This window comes from Rhinatrema bivittatum, chromosome 1 (genome assembly GCF_901001135.1).
Source record: "Rhinatrema bivittatum chromosome 1, aRhiBiv1.1, whole genome shotgun sequence".
NCBI classification, from domain to species: Eukaryota; Metazoa; Chordata; class Amphibia; order Gymnophiona; family Rhinatrematidae; genus Rhinatrema; species Rhinatrema bivittatum.
The window spans coordinates 70,611,851-70,628,816 of record NC_042615.1 but is presented as its reverse complement, the minus strand read 5'-3'; the positions used below and the strand labels follow the sequence as shown (position 1 = coordinate 70,628,816).

Below are 16,966 nucleotides of genomic sequence, written 5' to 3'. Positions count from 1 at the left end.
AGCAACAGAAACAAAACACATAATGATGAAATAAACTAGATGAAAGCCTTGGGTGCCTTTATTTCTAAAAGAAGCAGTATTATACACAACAGTACTAGAAACAAGATTTTTTTTCATACCGAACTGTGAAAGAATGATTTTGTTATCAAGACATTCCATCTTGCAAGCTGTAGTGTCTTTGTAATTGAAGTAAAGAACTGTTTGTGACTTTGAATGTTTCAGATTTAAAAAAAAGTGAAATGTCCAATGATGTGAATAATTCTGCGTATTAAACCTTTAACCAGAATGCTCCAAATGTAGGAAGCAGATCACTCCAAAGCAGGGAAGGCGCCTCTGCTTTTAAGCCATTCATTTCCTCAAATACCGATAATCTCGATAGGAAGAAGCATTTTATTTTATTTATTTTTTTTACATCTTTACCAAAATAAGCAAGCAACGAATTATAGTTGGCCTTAAGTACAAAAACCTGATCAATTATGCAAACCGTTACATTGAAACCTTCTATAACAAACTCGTAATATCAACATGAATAAATCATTTAACAAACTCCTTATTCTGAGCCTTTCACTCCACAACGGATGCTTTTGCTCTTTAATGTCCATCCATACACAACTTGGTATTTCTGTTTGTTTGTTTATTGAATATTGGCCAACACCAGCTAAGTACTAAATCAATAGAGAGAGCAGGCTTTAACTTCATAAAGAAAATGTAGCAGAGCGAACAGAGGTAGCCTAAAGAATTCCAAAGGGTCTAATCATATAAACACCAGATGTGACATCAACCTAAAAATTATGAAGTAGAGATAGTGAGGATATCAGATACCACACCAGGGATATAGGTGCCTTAAACTCTCTGAAAAGCCTTGAATAATATTCCTCATATATCCTCAATATAACGTATAACTCATTTGCCTTAAATATGTGAAAACTAATATGGTCCAAGTGCAATACAAACCCCAAAATATCACCAAATCCTTACATCTGTGATGTTTTGGTAAAGGACCTTCATCAGACGAAACAAATGAACAGAAAATAAATAAACTTATATGGTGTATAGCTAGAGTCTGGCAGAAAAGGTCACAGGATCTCCATAAGTGTTCAACTGTAAGATGGAGACAACACAAGTTTAGACCAGTACATTATGATGGTCATTTCTTTCTTCACTGTTGGAAGAAACAGTGAATTTGTTGTGGTGTAAAATACAATGTGAACACGATACTTGAAACACATCGTCATGCATAGGAGTTCAATTGTGTCGAATGCGAGGCAACAGACATTTCAGAGGCATCGGTATAAAGTTCTGGATGACTTAATGTTGGCGACATATTCCCCAGAGGCCACATTTCCACCCAGAATAATGAAGATCTGTATGCTGTTGGTTTGTTTTTGTTTCCTATGGATTTCCGCTGCTTGTAGTTATTCCAGATTTGACGGCACATTTCTTTGAAGGGTCTTGTTGTCAGAGTGTAGAGTATAGGGTTGAGAGCACTATTGATTGGAAGTATGAAAATCACCACCCAGGAACTTATGCTTCCTGAAAAGTATAGCAAGAATTACATGGAACATTTAACAAGACATGCATTTGAGTAAAAATTCAATAGGGTGCCTAATAGCAAAAGTACACATGTATTTAAGCCAAAATGAAATGAGTGCCGATTGTTGTGCAGCTAAAAGTATGAGAATACCTTGTATGCTTGAAAACAATGGTGTAGTTTAGGTGTGTTAACACCATACCTACAACATGTACACTGTATTGGAAGCTTAGGGCCGGATTTTATAAAATTGCACGAGTGCGTACTTTTGTTCGCGCACCAGGCGCGAACAAAAGTACGCTGGATTTATAAGATACGCGTGTAGCCGCGCGTATCTTATAAAATCCAGGGTCGGCGCGCGCAAGGGGGTGCACATTTGTGCAACTTGCACGCGCCGAGCCCGGCGTGCGCTGCCTGTTCCCTCCAAGGCCGCTCCGAAATTGGAGCGGCCATCCAGTGCTCCTACCATGTGACAGGGGCCGGCCAATGGCACGGATACCCTATCACATGGTAAGGGCAAAGGGGCATCGGCGCCATTTTTTTTTTTTAGAACAGCTGATGCCGAGAAATCTCTCCCCGAGGCCCCCATGGATCTCTCCTCTCCCCGAGGCCCCCCTGGATCTCTCCCTGAGGCCCCCCTGGACCACCAGATAATTTTAAAAGGTTTTGGGGGGGTCGGGAGGGGGGGTCGATTTAAAGGGTCGGGTGGTTTTTTTTTTTTTAGCGGCGCGGGCCTCCCTAGCAATGTGAATTGGAATCGTTTCCGATTCCAATTCACATATCTTAATGATCAGATTCCCCCCCCCCCAGCCGAATCTGATCGTTAAGACGATCTGGCACACGATTCACATCTCTAGTAGCCACACCAGGTCCCACCGCATAGGCCTAAAGATGACTATGTAGTACAGGGGTGGCCAACTGCGGTCTTCAAGAGCCACAAACAGATTTGGTTTCCAGGATATCTACAATGAATATGCATGAGATAAGATTTTTTCCCGTTGATAGCAGGCTGAATTAGCCATGCTTTCTGAGAGCATCGATGCGACCGGAGTAGGCGGAGTTTCTCTCAAGTAGTGACAGAGTTTTTGACTCTGTGCGTCTGTGCAGTCGTCTTCCCGTGCAATTCCATTTTTTCTCCTCAGTCTCTTTTTTTTCCGCGAGCTGATAGCACGCGGGGTTTTTTCTCTCTATCTCCTCGTCTCACATTTTTGCAATTTTTTTTTTTTGGATTTTTCTAATTTTTTCGTCATACATTTTCTGGCAGTGATGGTTCCCAAGCCATCCGGTTTTAAATACTGCCAATGTGGCAAAATTATGTCCATAACAGATGGACATAATTACTGCTACATATGCCTGGGCACGGATCACGACCAAGCCTCATGCAGAGACTGTGGTCGGATGTCTCCCCGGGCCCAAAGGCATCGCGCTGAACGAATAGCGCGTCTCAGATCACCTTCAACTCACTCTTCTCCGGGACCGGCGAAGACACAGAGGAAGGCCCCAAAGAGAGCTGTATCACTGGCCGGGGGACCATCATGCTGCAGCGGCCAGGTTTGAAAAACCTAAAGTGCCGAAAAAAGGGGTCGAGGGTATACCTCATAAATCCCCTCATAAATCCCCTCGGGATACAGGGATCTGTTCCCATTCACCCCCATGCGCCGAAAACAAAATCAATGCAACAGGAGCTGAAGCATCGAAAGAAGTTACACCATGGTGCATCAAAGCACCATGGTGCATCGAAGCACCACGGCACATCTGCGCAACATGACACACGGCTAAATACGGTGCATCGGCACAGACTACATCACCGGCACGTACGACTCCTTCCTCGAAGCATACAACACTCCCAGGAGTAGAACAACCTCAAAAGAAGACCCAAAAGACCAAACACATACTTTGTGCACCTTTCCTTTCTATTGCCTCGGGCCAAACAGATGAAGACTCTGAAATAGAAGTTGAACGCTTGCCAGGATCTAAATCCTCCAGAGCTCCTTCACTCAGTGGTGATGCCTCACAAAGCAACATCTCAAGACCTTCTGTAGGCGGCACTCTCTCAATTGCCTCTTCTTTTACAGCCACAGCTGCCTCTGGCATCAAAAGCTATGCTTCAAATTTCTAATGCACTCAATGCGTTGTTTCAAGATTTACAATCCGTGCACCCTCGACCCACAACTCCATCTTCACCCCCAGATGCACCGGGTCCGTCACAACCTACTCAACCACATATATCATCTCCATTCCAAGAACGTCCAGGTAGCCCAACCTCTCAGTGGTCAACATCTTCACCGAGTTCATCCACGGGTACACCTTCTGACCATCCAGAGGGTCTTCCAGAACCCTATTCCCCACCGGAAAACTTAACATGCAAAGTTTATTGAGAAGGTGGGTGGCCTCCTAAATATAGAAACTGGCAAGATCCGAGATCAGAGGTTCTGGGAATTGTCAAAATTTTTGAAATGCCACCAGAGCCTACTGCTTTACCCCCTCATACAGTTTTGAATTCGGTACTTCACAAGATCTGGGAAACATAGAAACATAGAAACATAGAAATGACGGCAGAAGAAGCCCAAACGGCCCATCCAGTCTGCCCAGCAAGCTTCACACATTTTTTCTCTCATACTTATCTGTTTCTCTTAGCTCTTGGTTCTATTTCCCTTCCACCCCCACCATTAATGTAGAGAGCAGTGATGGAGCTGCATCCAAGTGAAATATCTAGCTTGATTAGTTAGGGGTAGTAGGGGTAGTAACCGCCGCAATAAGCAAGCTACACCCATGCTTATTTGTTTTACCCAGACTATGTTATACAGCCCTTATTGGTTGTTTTTACTTCTCCCCTGCCGTTGAAGCAGAGAGCTATGCTGTATATGCATTGAAAGTGAAGTATCAGGCTTATTTGGTTTGGGGTAGTAACCGCCGTAACAAGCCAGCTACTCCCCGCTTTGTGATTGCGAATCCTTTTTTCTTCTCCCCTGCCGTTGAAGCTATGCTGGATATGCGTGAACCATCAGTTTTTTTTTTTCCCCTGCTGTTGAAGCAGAGAGCTATGCTGGAAATGCGTGATGTATCAGTCTTTCTCCCATGCCGTTGAAGCAGAGAGCCATGCTGGATATGCATCGAAAGTGAAGTATCAGGCACATTTGGTTTGGGGTAGTAACCGCCGTAACAAGCCAGCTACTCCCCGCTTTGTGAGTGCGAACCCTTTTTTCTTCTCCCCTGCCATTGAAGCAGAGAGCTCTGCTGGATGTGTGAAGTATCAGTTTTTCTTCTCCCCTGCCGTTGAAGCAGAGAGCTATGCTGTATATGCATTGAAAGTGAAGTATCAGGCTTATTTGGTTTGGGGTAGTAACCGCCGTAACAAGCCAGCTACTCCCCTCTTTGTGAGTGCAAATCCTTTTTTCCACATTTCCTCTTGCTGTTGAAGCTTAGAGCGATGTTGGAGTCACAGTAAGCATGTGTATGTTTGTTGAATAAGGGTATTGTGTCCAGGCAGTAGCCATCATTCTGGCGAGTCACCCACTCTTCATTGGTGGCCTCTTGACTTTATGGATCCACAGTGTTTATCCCACGCCCCTTTGAAGTCCTTCACAGTTCTGGTCTTCACCACTTCCTCCGGTGAAGGGAAAAACCTTTTACTACTGGACCAACATCTAGAAAAACAGATTTAAAATATAGAATGCGCAACTCCACTCTTTACGACTCCACGCAATTACCTCATAACTCGATCGTAGTAGAGTCTGCCCTCTCCAAAGCAAAACTCCATGCTAATTCGCCACCTAGTAAAGAATATAAATCTTTGGATGATTTTGGACGAAAGGTGTATCACTCCTCGGTGTTAACCACCAAAACTGAACATCATCAGTTTTACATAATCCAATACCTCTTTGAGACACTTCAAAAACTGCGTCCATTCTGCCTAGCCTCTGACAACTCCTTGATACAACCCTTCACTGACATGGAGGAAGGACTTTGGCATTTGCTCAGGACAGTTTGAGTCCTTCGAGTCTACCTCGTGAGGTGCTGCCGCAGCTATAGCACCACATAGAATAGCTTGGTTGAGGGCTAGCTCGATAAGAGAAGATGTTCATGAAAAATTGGCTGATATCTCCTGCATGGGAGAAAACCTATTTGGCGATAAATTTGCTGAAACCATTGCACATCTAAAGGAACAAAATTCTGCAGTGCTTTCACTTACAGCACCAACAGATCCTCACGCTTCCTACAAGAAATTCTACCCTAACTTTAGAAGGCGATCGTACCCAAGGACATTGTTTAGGCCTTTCCATCCTTATCGTCCTCAGCAATATACTCAACCACGATTCCAGTCTCAACCTCACCAATCTCGTGGGCGCTTTTGACAGCAACGTCCACAAAAGCAAGCCACAACAGCTCCTCAGAAACAACCACTGGCTTTTTGAGCTGTCCCGAGCCATCCCCACCACTATTCATAGGAGGTCACCTACAGCACTTCTATACCAACTGGATAGCAATCACTACCGATCGTGGGTATTAGATATCATCAGAGAAGGTTATCATCTAAATTTTATAACACCTCAAGAAATTCCCCATGTGCCTCCTCTCAAGGGAACATCATCCCAAGCTTCCTTTCTCCAAGAAGAAATAAGAAACCTACGTCTCCAAAAATCCATTCAAAAACTTCCTCTATCAAAACGAAATCAGGGATTCTACTCCCATTATTTTCTCATTCCAAAAAAGTCCAAAGGCCTTCGTCCAATTTTAGATTTAAGGAACCTCAACAAACACATCTAAAGAGACGTTCAAGCTGACCTCTCTCAAAAACATACTTCCCCTTCTACAACCCAATGACTGGCTATGTTCTATAGACCTGAAGGATGCTTACTCCCATATACCCATGCACCCTTCTTCGTGGAGATACTTTTGTTTCCAGGCCCTGAATGCACATTACCAATACAAGGTCCTGCCCTTTGACCTTTCTTTATCCCCAAGAGTTTTCACGAAATGTTTAACGGTGGTGGTGACTCACCTCAGGAAATTATCAATCCAAATCTTTCCCTTCCTGGACGATTGGCTGTTAGTGGCTTTGGATCCAACCACTCTACGTGCACACACGATCCAGACGATAAATTGTCTACAGACATTAGGTTTCCAAATAAATTACGACAAGTCCAATCTACAGCCAACCCAGACACTTCAGTTGATCGGGGCTCTCATTGACACAAAAGAAGAGAGAGCTTACCTTCCAAAGGACAGAATTCAAAATCTCTTGGCCCTAGCTCACAGATTACTCAATCAATCCCATGCTCCGGCACGTCAAATCCTCCAATTACTAGGTCACATGGCAACAGCAATCCATGTAGTCCCATTTACAAGACTGCACATGTGATGTCTACAATGGGGTCTAAAGACTCAATGGTCACAGTTCCTGCAACCCCTCTCTACCAAAATCCAAATCACCAAACAAATGCGCATGGATATGCAATGGTGGATATCCCCCGAAAAACTATCCTCGGGAGCTCCCTTTCGATTGCCTCCACATCAACTGACACTCACGACGGATGCCTCCAGAAAAGGTTGGGGAGCCAATCTGTTGGATCTAAAAACTCAGGGTTACTGGTCGCCTCAAGAGACTACATACCAGATCAAGCTCCTGGAACTGCGCGAAATCTGGAGAGCACTCCAAACCTTCTCTCCTCAATTCCGTCATAAAAGCCTCATGGCATACACAGACAACCAAGTTGCGATGTTCTACATAAACAAACAAGGAGGGTCTGGTTCATGGACCCTATGTTGGGAGGCCCTTTGCATACTTTTTTGGTGAACGCGAACGAAGTAACACTTCATGCCACTTACCTACTGGGACTGGACAATGTCACAGTGGATCGACTCAGCAGGATTTTTCATCCACACAAATAGACCTTGAATCGCAAAGTAGCTCAGAACATTTTTCAACACTGAGGCTTCCCAAAAATCGATCTCTTTGCAACTCAAAGTAATCGACAAACACGAACATTTTGCTCCATTTACCCAAGCAAACTTCGTTACACTCCGGACACCTTCCTCATTCCATGGATGGAGGGCTTGCTATACGCCTATCCACCCATTCCGCTAATCTCCAGAATGATTCAGAAATGCATTCAAGACATAGCAGATTTGATCCTTATAGCTCCACCATGGTATGTGTATCTCATGCGACTCTCCATACGCCCACCAATTCTCCTGGAGAACCGTCCACAACTGTTAACTCAGGAAGGAGGTTCCCTCCGCCATCCAATGCACCAATCCCTCCATCTGACAGCATGGAGGTTGAAAGGCAGGTATTGAGCCACTTGGGCCTCTCTTCAAATTTAGAAGACATACTGCTCGCATCTAGGAAACCCTCGACTAGACGTACCTATGCGGGGAAATGGCATAGTTATGCACAATGGTGCCAGCCACGGCACCTAGATCCTTTTTCATCTACTTCGACCCAACTACTGGAATACCTTCATACGCTCTATCTCTCTGGTCTAGTGTACTCTTCAGTTTGTGTACATATTAGCGCCATTGCAGCATTTCACCACTATCATCATGGTCTTCCAATTTCTAATCACCCGTTAATCTCTAGATTCTTGCGGGGCATGCTACACTTAAGCCCGCCAGTAACGAAACCTCCTGTACCATGGGATCTAAACGTTGTGCTCGAACAGCTCATGGCTTCTCCCTTTGAACCTTTAGACTCATGCCACATAAAATACCTAACCTGGAAGATGGTTTTCTGTGTAGCAATTACATCACATGAAGAGTAAGTGAGCTACAAGCCTTAGTTCACTATTCTCCTTACTTGGAATTTTACCATGACAAAGTCACTCTCCGCACTCATCCTACTTTCCTTCCGAAAGTGGTTACAGCATTCCATCTTAATCAAATGATTACGCTACCAATCTTCAAACCAAAGTCTCATCATAATGATCATGATAAACTCCTACACTCATTGGCCTGTAAGAGAACTTTAGCTTATTACAAACAGAGAACACATTCTCCATCCAGACCATCTCAATTATTCCTTTCCCCTAAATCCAAACAAACCAGGTCAACCTGTTTCAAAAAGAACCATAGCGAACTGGTTGAGCCAATGCATAGAATTCTGTTTTAACAAATGCTCTACCACGCTTAGCAGCAAGCCAAGGGCCCAGCAAATACGTGCCACGGTGACATCAATTGCCCATTTACGAAGAGTTCCGCTACTAGACATCTGCAAGGCAGCAATTTGGTCTTCTTTATATACCTTCATGACTCACAACTGCATTGACAAGCAAGCTTCTTCAGATGCTGCCCTTGGCACGGCAGTCTTCTCAAAACTTACTGAAACTTAGGACTGTCTACTCCACTTATGGGTTGTCATCCTGAATTTAAACAGCACACCTGTGCAGACACAACCCGGGAGCTTGGGACTCCCAGAAAGCATGGCTAATTCAGCCTGCTATCAATGGGAAAAGGCAAGTTTGCTTACCGTAAATGGTATTTCCGTAGATAGCAGGATGAATTAGTCATGCGATCCCTCCCACCTCCCTAGACAGTCCACTACTACTAAATACTTTTTTACTATACAACTTCCTTGGTTACAAAGAGACTGAGGAGAAAAAATGGAATCGCGCGGGAAGATGACCGTGCAGACGCACAGAGTCAAAAACTCTGTCACTACTTGAGAGAAACTCCGCCTATTCCGGTCGCGTCGACACTCCCAGAAAGCATGGCTAATTCATCCTGCTATTTATGGAAACACTGATTACGGTAAGCAAGCTTGCTTATATGTATTGCCTCCATTATAAGCAAATCTATGTCATGCATATGCATTATGAACATCCTGAAACCAGGCCTGTTTGTGGCTTTTGATGACTGTAGCTGGCCACCCCTGCTGCAGTGGGTCAGACACAATGGCTTCACTTCTTTCAAATGAGGGGAAGCTGCTAGTGCCATTCATGGTCCCTGTTGCTAGGACAGCATAGTGTTGGCAGGTTTTTAGAGAGCACAGGGACTATGACAAGCCTTGCATTTTATAACTGGATCAGGCCTTGCTCCAGCCTGAAGAAGGTTCTGTTAACCAATAGCACAACAAAACAGAGGTTGAAAGACTCTGCTAAGGCCAGATATAAACTGACATGGAGATAGGGCTGTGGCTTTAAAATAAACAGACAATTCTTCTGTGAGTTTTGTTTTTTTTTTGTACAGAAACATGAATCTTAAAAATGTAAGGCATGGTAAATTATGTCGGAGAGAAACTGAAAAAAAACAAAAAGAGCCCACCTGGTATTTCCACTTGAAGTAATGAGAGCAGTTTCAGTATAAAGATGGGGATCCAGCAGAGCGCATCGGTGAATACAATGAAGAAGAAGCGCTTTGCCAAAGTCATCTCCTTTTTAATATGATTCTGGATTTCTGTTGCTGTAACGGCAGTCTGGTAGATACTGTAAAACATACTGCTGTACGAAAACACAATGATGATAAAAGCTGCCAAATTTACTCCTGTTCAACGAAAAAAAAGGAAACGATAGGGTGTGATGATGTAGCTAGATCCTACAGAAAAGCATTGATACAGAAGCTAGAATGCTATTGAAGGGACTACAAACGCACAGAGTGTGTGTTTTCCTCACTTGCATCTGGATTATCAAGTAAAAGTTAGGTGTGAAACAGAAGAAGGTTGGACTCAGTAACTCTCTTCTCTCAACCTTTCTAGCTGCTATTAACTATGTAATAAGAACGAGTGATGTGTTGGAGGGTCTTCCTGGGGCACTTGAGTATCTCAGGAAAGTGAAAGCGCCATTAGAGGAGGCAGCCAGTGGCCCATTGAGCCCAACATCCTGCCTCTGACAGTGGCCAGCCTTGGTCACTTGGAAGTACCCAGTAGATCCAAATAAGGAAATGCCTTCCTTCTTGCTCTCCTACAGAAGAGATGGTGATCCTCAAGTCTACTTGGCTATTAATCGTTAATGTACCTGTCCACCAGAAATTTGTCCAGACCTTTTAAAGATCAGATATTGACAACATTTTACTGAAAAGATCTGCATATTGCTCTTCATTATCACAATAGTTTATTTATGAAATGCCTTTCCAGCCAGGCAGTTCAAGACCCGTTACAGATAGTAGAGTTGATGTAGTATCACCAGAATGATTATGTAAAGACATGTCATAATCGGAATGTTAAAAAAAAAAAAGGTGAAATACTACCCTGTCATTGTGTACCATTTTCAATGTGTTCTTGGAATTTGTATATCTATGTGTGCAGGTATGTGTTACATTGTATTAAATGATGTGGTAGGCTGCATGGAAAAGTTTTCCTTGGCATTCAGGTAGGTCAGTCCCAAAAAGTGGGTTATGCACCTCTGCCAGCAGATGGAGATGGAGCAAAAGCTGATGTCATGGCTATATAGTCCCACCCTGACATGACCCCAGCAGATGGTGGACATGCATTTTCCTTCGGGGGATTGCCTGTGAGTTAAAGAAAAAGAAAAGAAGAAAGTTGTAAAGGAGATAATGGAAAGATGAGATGTCTATGTAGCACTACTTGCCTCCTGAGGTGATACCATGCGGTCCCTCCCTCAGTAGAGTGTCTTCAGTCTGGTAGCCTTGAGTGGTATGGATCTAAATTCCAATTAGCAGTTGCAGGCCGAGAGAGGCTTGGTGGTGAAGGCTTTAGCCCTCTTCCCCCATAGCTGGGACCCATTCCTGCTCTCAGCCATGGAGGGCTAAGCTCTGATAAAACTTTTTTTAATTAAAAAAAAAAGATAATAAAAGGAAGACAGCAGGAGAAAGGTCTGTTTCCTTCGCATTCGGCTGTCTTGCTCATGTCTCTGGGGAGATCTGTGAAGTGAGGAGAGATACCGATGATGATGGGGCAGGCTCTTCTGGTGAGGAAGGGGAAATTCCCTGAGATTTGGAGCCATATAGAACTCTTCTCCATTTTTTTCAGAGAGATGAGTTGTCAGGTTTGATATCTCAGACTCTGAAGACCCTCAGAGTGGCTGGGCCTGACCTTAGGAATGCAGAAGAAGGATCCTATTTTGGTCACCCTGCGCAAGGCTTCTTCTTTCTTTCCCCTCTTGGATGCAATCCAAGAGTTGATTGATCTGGAATGGAGTGTGCCAGAAGTGTCTTTTAAAGGGGGATGCATCTTGGCCAGAGAGCAACTGTTTCCCTAGGGTGGATGCTTTAATGTGTTCTGTCACGAAAGGTACTACCATCCCAGTAGAGGGAGGTGTGGCACTGAAGGATGCTCAGGATAGGAGGATTGAGACTATCCTTAAGCAAGCCTTTGAGGGTATAACAATGAACTTGCAAATTGCTTCTTGTTGCGCTTTGGTAGCTCGGGCTACCTTGTGTCTTTGTCAAGAATCTCGTAGCACTGGGTCCAAGTTTGGATCTATGACAGAACCGGGGGCCACCTTCTTGGCTGATGTGGGCTGTAACTTAATACGCATAGCTGCCAGAGGAGCTGCTTCAGTTATTGTGATCAGCAGCAGCTGTGGCTGTACAACTGGTCCACAGATACTATTTCAAAGTCCAACCTTAAAAATCTACCCTTCAAAGGCTCGCTTTTGTTTGGCAGTGAATTGGAAAAAATGGTAAGTAAATGGGGAGAGACCTAGGTCCCTCATTTGCCAGAGGACAAGAAACCCGCTGCCCGGTCTTTTTGGGAAACTGGCTGCTCCCGAGACCACTGGTGTTTTTGGCCTTATATGGGAGGTTCTTGCCAGAGATCCTGTCCTTTCCGCAAGCCTCAGTCCTTTCACCCCCGAGCTCCTCAAAAGGATGCAGGCTCCAGAGGTGGAGCCCCCCTGTCTTCCCAATGAAGGTGTGCAGGCTCACCTGGTGGTGCAGGAGATAGGTGGACACCTATCATGGTTTTATCACAGGTGGGTCCAGATTACTTTGGATCAATGGGTTCTTGAAGTGATTTGGAATGGGCATGCTCTAGAATTTCTTTGCATTCCTCCAGATGCCTTTTCATGTTCTCGCCATACAATTCCACTCAAAAGAGGATAGAAGTGGAAGCAACGTTACAACAGCTGTTGAATCTGGAAGCAGTGATTACTGCAGTGAAATATGGGCCAAAATCGCAGCAAAATATGGGCCAGTATGCTATTTATTTTGTTGTGCCCAAAAAGGTAGAGTTGTTTATGGCCATATTGTATCCCAAGGGCATCAAACGTCATCTACAAGTCGCGCATTTCAGGATGGAAATGGTGCACTCTATCATAATGACAGTCCAAGCAGGAGAGTACCTCATGTCTCTGGATCTGCATATTCTCATCCAATAGGAACATCAGCGGTTCCTGCGATTTGCTATCCTGGATCGTCATTACCAGTTTCAGGCCTTGCCTTTTGGACTAGCCACAGCTCCCAGGTCTTTTTCCAAGGTCATGGTAGTGGTAGTGGTGGCCCTTCGGAAGGAATTCTAGTTCACCTCTATTTGGACAACTGGTTGATTCAAGCCAAGGCACTGGAAAAGAGTCTTCGTGCTTCCCACAGGGTGGTTTCCTTGCTACAGGATCTAGGCTGGGTGGTGAATCTGGCCAAGAGCAATTTGCAGCCATTTGAAACCCTGGGGTATCTCAGGTTTCAATTCGATACAAGGTAGGGCAGAGTTGATGCTGTAAGTTTGATCCCTGAGGAACTCTGTTCGTCCGACCGTGTGGTCTCATGTACAGATCCTTGGGTTGATGGCTGCTGCATTAGAAGTGCACCTTGCTCTCCCGATGGAGTCTGCAGTCACAGAACAATGGAATGAGGTTACTCCTTCCATTAGAGGTGAGATCCCATTTGGAGTGGAGGTTTCATGCGGACCATCTCAGGAAGGGAATTCCCTGATGACTCTGGATTGGTTGGTACTCATGACATATGTGAGCCTCCAAGGCTGGGGCTCTCACTGTCAGGAGTTGGTGTAAGGGTGCTGGAATGCAGCAGAGCAGCAGTGGAACATCAACAGACTGGAGGCATGAAAGGTTTGGTTGGCATGCCTGTAGTTCACTGAGTGGTTAGAAGCTTTGGCGGTCTGGATAATGTCCGACAATGTGACAACGATGGCTTACATCAATCATCAGGGTGGAACCAAGAGTTAACTGGTGTCAGAGGACATAGATGTGCTCGTGGTGTGGGCAGAGCAATATCTTCTAGGCATATATGACTCCTACATTGCCAGAAAGTATAATATCAGAGCTGACTTCCTGAGCAGGAGAAACTTGGACCCAGGAGAATGGGAGCTAGTGGACGAGGCCTTTCTGCTCCTGGTGAACCACTGGGGCCTACTGGATATAGACCTGTTGGCGACTTTCAACAACACAAAGTTTCCATGCTTCAGTTGCAGGCGGGATCCAAAAGCGATGGGCATAGACGCTCTTGATCAGGAGTGGCCACGCGATGTGCTTCTCTCTGTATTTTCACCCTGGCCTCTGATAGGCACGACGATCTGGGTCGATTCTGATTTATGGTTTGGCCATTGAAAGGACTCAGTTGTTGAAGTGGGGTTTTTCGCCCGTGGTAATTTCCACTCTTCTTCGGGCCTGGACATTTTCTACTTCTCTAGCCTATGTTAGAGTTTGGAGGGTCTTTGAAGCCTGGTGTTTTGAGAGAGGTACTCAACCGCTCAGAGTGGATATTCCATTGATTTTGGAATTTTTACAAGACTGTTTGCTTAAGAGTTTGGCCCTTAACACCTTGGAGGTTCAAGTTGTAGCCCTGGCTTGTTATAGAGGAAGAGTCAAAGGGCCTTTGTCTTCCCATTTGGATGTGTCCCGTTTTCTGCAGGGAGTTAAGCATCTTCGCCCCCCATTTGCGGCTTCCGGTGCCTCTGTGGGACCTTAAGTTGGTCTTTAAGTTCTTGGCAGGTCTGACCTTTTGACCTCTGCGTACTCTTTCCTTGTGGCTGCTTAGCTTGAAAACAGTTTTTCAGGTAGCAATCTGTTTGGCATGTTGGGTCTCTGAGCTGCAGGCTCTTTCCTGCTGTGAACCTTTTCTCCATATGACTTCAGGTGAGGTCAACTTCAGACTATGCCCTCCATTTTGCCCAAAGTGGTTTTGGTCTTTCATTTGAATCAGTCCTTATCTCTTCTGCCTTGGACAGTGTCAGAGATGAAGCTGAGTACCGCCTTTTATGCTCCTTAGACATCAAGCATTATTTGCTGTGGTACTTGGACATGACTAAAACTGTTCAGAAGTCTGATTGCCTGTTTGTGCTCCATGGTGGAGGTAAGCAGGGAGCACCGGTGATGCAGCCAACAATTGCCTGCTGGGTTAAGGAAGTCATTATGGCAGATTATGTGGCTGCTGAGGTTACCTTACTGAAAAAGTTTAGACCACATTCCACAAGGGCTCAGGCGATATCGTGGGCGGAACTTCGTTTGTTGTCACCTGCTCAAATTTGCCAAATGACGACATGGTCATGTTTATACACCTTCTCTAAGCGTTACTGCTTGGATGTTAGGGCTAGGGCAGATGCCGCATTCGTGCGGGCAGTATTGACTGGACTGCTGGCAACCTCCTGCTCTTTTTGAGATTAGCTTTGTTACATCCCAGTCAATGGGATTGACCTACCCGAATGCTAAGGAAGGAGAAATTTCTACCTACTTGATGATTTCCTTTCCTTTAGTGAAACCTGCTCCCGTTTGCTGGTGTTTGAATTTGTGGTTAGCCTTTCTTAGGTGAGCTATATAGAGTGTGATTCCTGCTCTTCTTGCTAGATATGTTATTTCTTTTGGCTGAGCTCAGTGTTTCTGTTGGTTGAGAAACATGAATAGTTGCTTGTTGCTTATAATGTTCAAATATAATCAGTTTTGTCCACAATTTGGCTTTTCAAGAGAATACTGGGGGCTGATGTCGGGGCAGGAATATAGCCATGACATCAACCTTTGCTCTGTCTCCATCTACTGGCAGAGGTGTATAACCCACTCATTGGGATTGACCTACCCTTCACTAAAGGAAAGGAAATTATCAGGTAAGTAGTAATTTCTCCTTATCCTCTGTGTTCTGTACAATATTTCAAAAGTTACATATGATAAATAATACTATTTTTATCAAGTTTTAAATTAAAACTTGACGTAATGATCAATTGTTCATTGGTACTTGGTTAAATTCAATTTGGGATTTTTTAGGTGATTAAAAACAGGTAAACAAACTTTGAGGCGAATAAATATTTCTGGATTTATATCAGCCTTTGGCTCTCCACTTTCTATTAAAGGTGGCTGGAACTCAGCTCCCTATTCTAGATTTCTGGCTCTGCCCTGATTTATTCCAGAGAGACTCTTGATTGTGTGTGGTAGACTAAGGAGTTTATGCATGTAAAGCATGTTAATTTTGGAGGTTATCTTGGGTTACCTCCCAAAAATAGTACATGCATTTTATTGGCTTTAGTATCCAATGTGTTAATACAATTATAAGCAGAGTGTGGGCATGTTTATAAAGCTGTGTTACAGGAAGCATGGCTCTTTAAGCATGCCTGCATCCTATTTATATTTTCATGTTCCACCCCCTGCTGAAAGTGAAAGGGATGTTATCTTGGCGAACCCCTCATTCCTGCACCAAACCAATATAGGACTCTTACTGCTGGTGGCAATCCTCAGTAATTTTTCCCACCCACATGAATGCAGCATGAATGTTAGATGGAGGCAAATGACAAGACCACATCACACCTATTCTGCAAAATCTTCACTGGCTTCCAGTACTTTACAAACCCAAATTTAAAGTTCTGGTCTTTAAGGGCCATGAAGAAACATCCTGAGTATTTAACAGACAAGCTAGCTACACACATTGTGATCATTATTCAAAGGGGTTTGGTCAAGTAACTTTTGAGTTACCTGGACAAACCCAAACATTTAAATTTCCTGCTCCTATAACCAGCACACTTTTAACCGGATTAAGTCAGTAGAGCAATGTTAAATCCTTCCGGGAGCTGAGAGAATCTACCGCACTCCTGGCAGACTTACAGGGTTTTCGGGTGGTTCCAGTTGCAGTGGCTGTGATGGCATAGAGCCAGGCCTGCAATTTTTTTAAAATTTTATTTTGGGGGGGTGGGGGGGGGGGGGGGGGGGGGGGGGGTGGGGGGGGGGTGGTTGGGTGAGGGTTGGAGGGAATTGAATGCTGTGAGCCAATATTTATTTTTTTTAAATTTTTTTTAGTAGGGGGTAGGGGTTAGCCCTTCTGTCCTGGCAGGATTTTTATTTTTTCACTTAACTAGCCATATGTTGAATATAGCCAGTTTTGTTCAAAGTTATCAAGGTCAACTTACCCAGGAAATTATAACTGAGTATATTCAGAGGCACGGTGAAAGCTATCAATAGAAAGTTATATACAGACAATTTTAGCCAGGCATATTCAGCAGGAGACTTGTTCTGAATATTTACCTGGATAACTATGTTGCTCACTGGCCTACCGAATATGAACCTCACTATGTCCAGGACTCTAAGATCTTTCCAACGAACTTACTTT

General features: G+C 44.3%; 1 protein-coding gene across 1 annotated transcript in view; it reads right to left on the bottom strand.

Annotated features, from left to right (window-relative positions):
- Positions 1-421: 421 nt before the first annotated feature.
- The window catches only part of RXFP1 (relaxin family peptide receptor 1), a 267,825-nt gene continuing 251,280 nt past the window's right edge, over positions 422-16,966 (bottom strand). The window contains 2 exon segments of the mRNA XM_029603880.1: positions 422-1,533; positions 9,794-10,012. Coding sequence (XP_029459740.1) covers positions 1,232-1,533; positions 9,794-10,012 — 521 coding nt within the window. The 3' untranslated portion in view covers positions 422-1,231.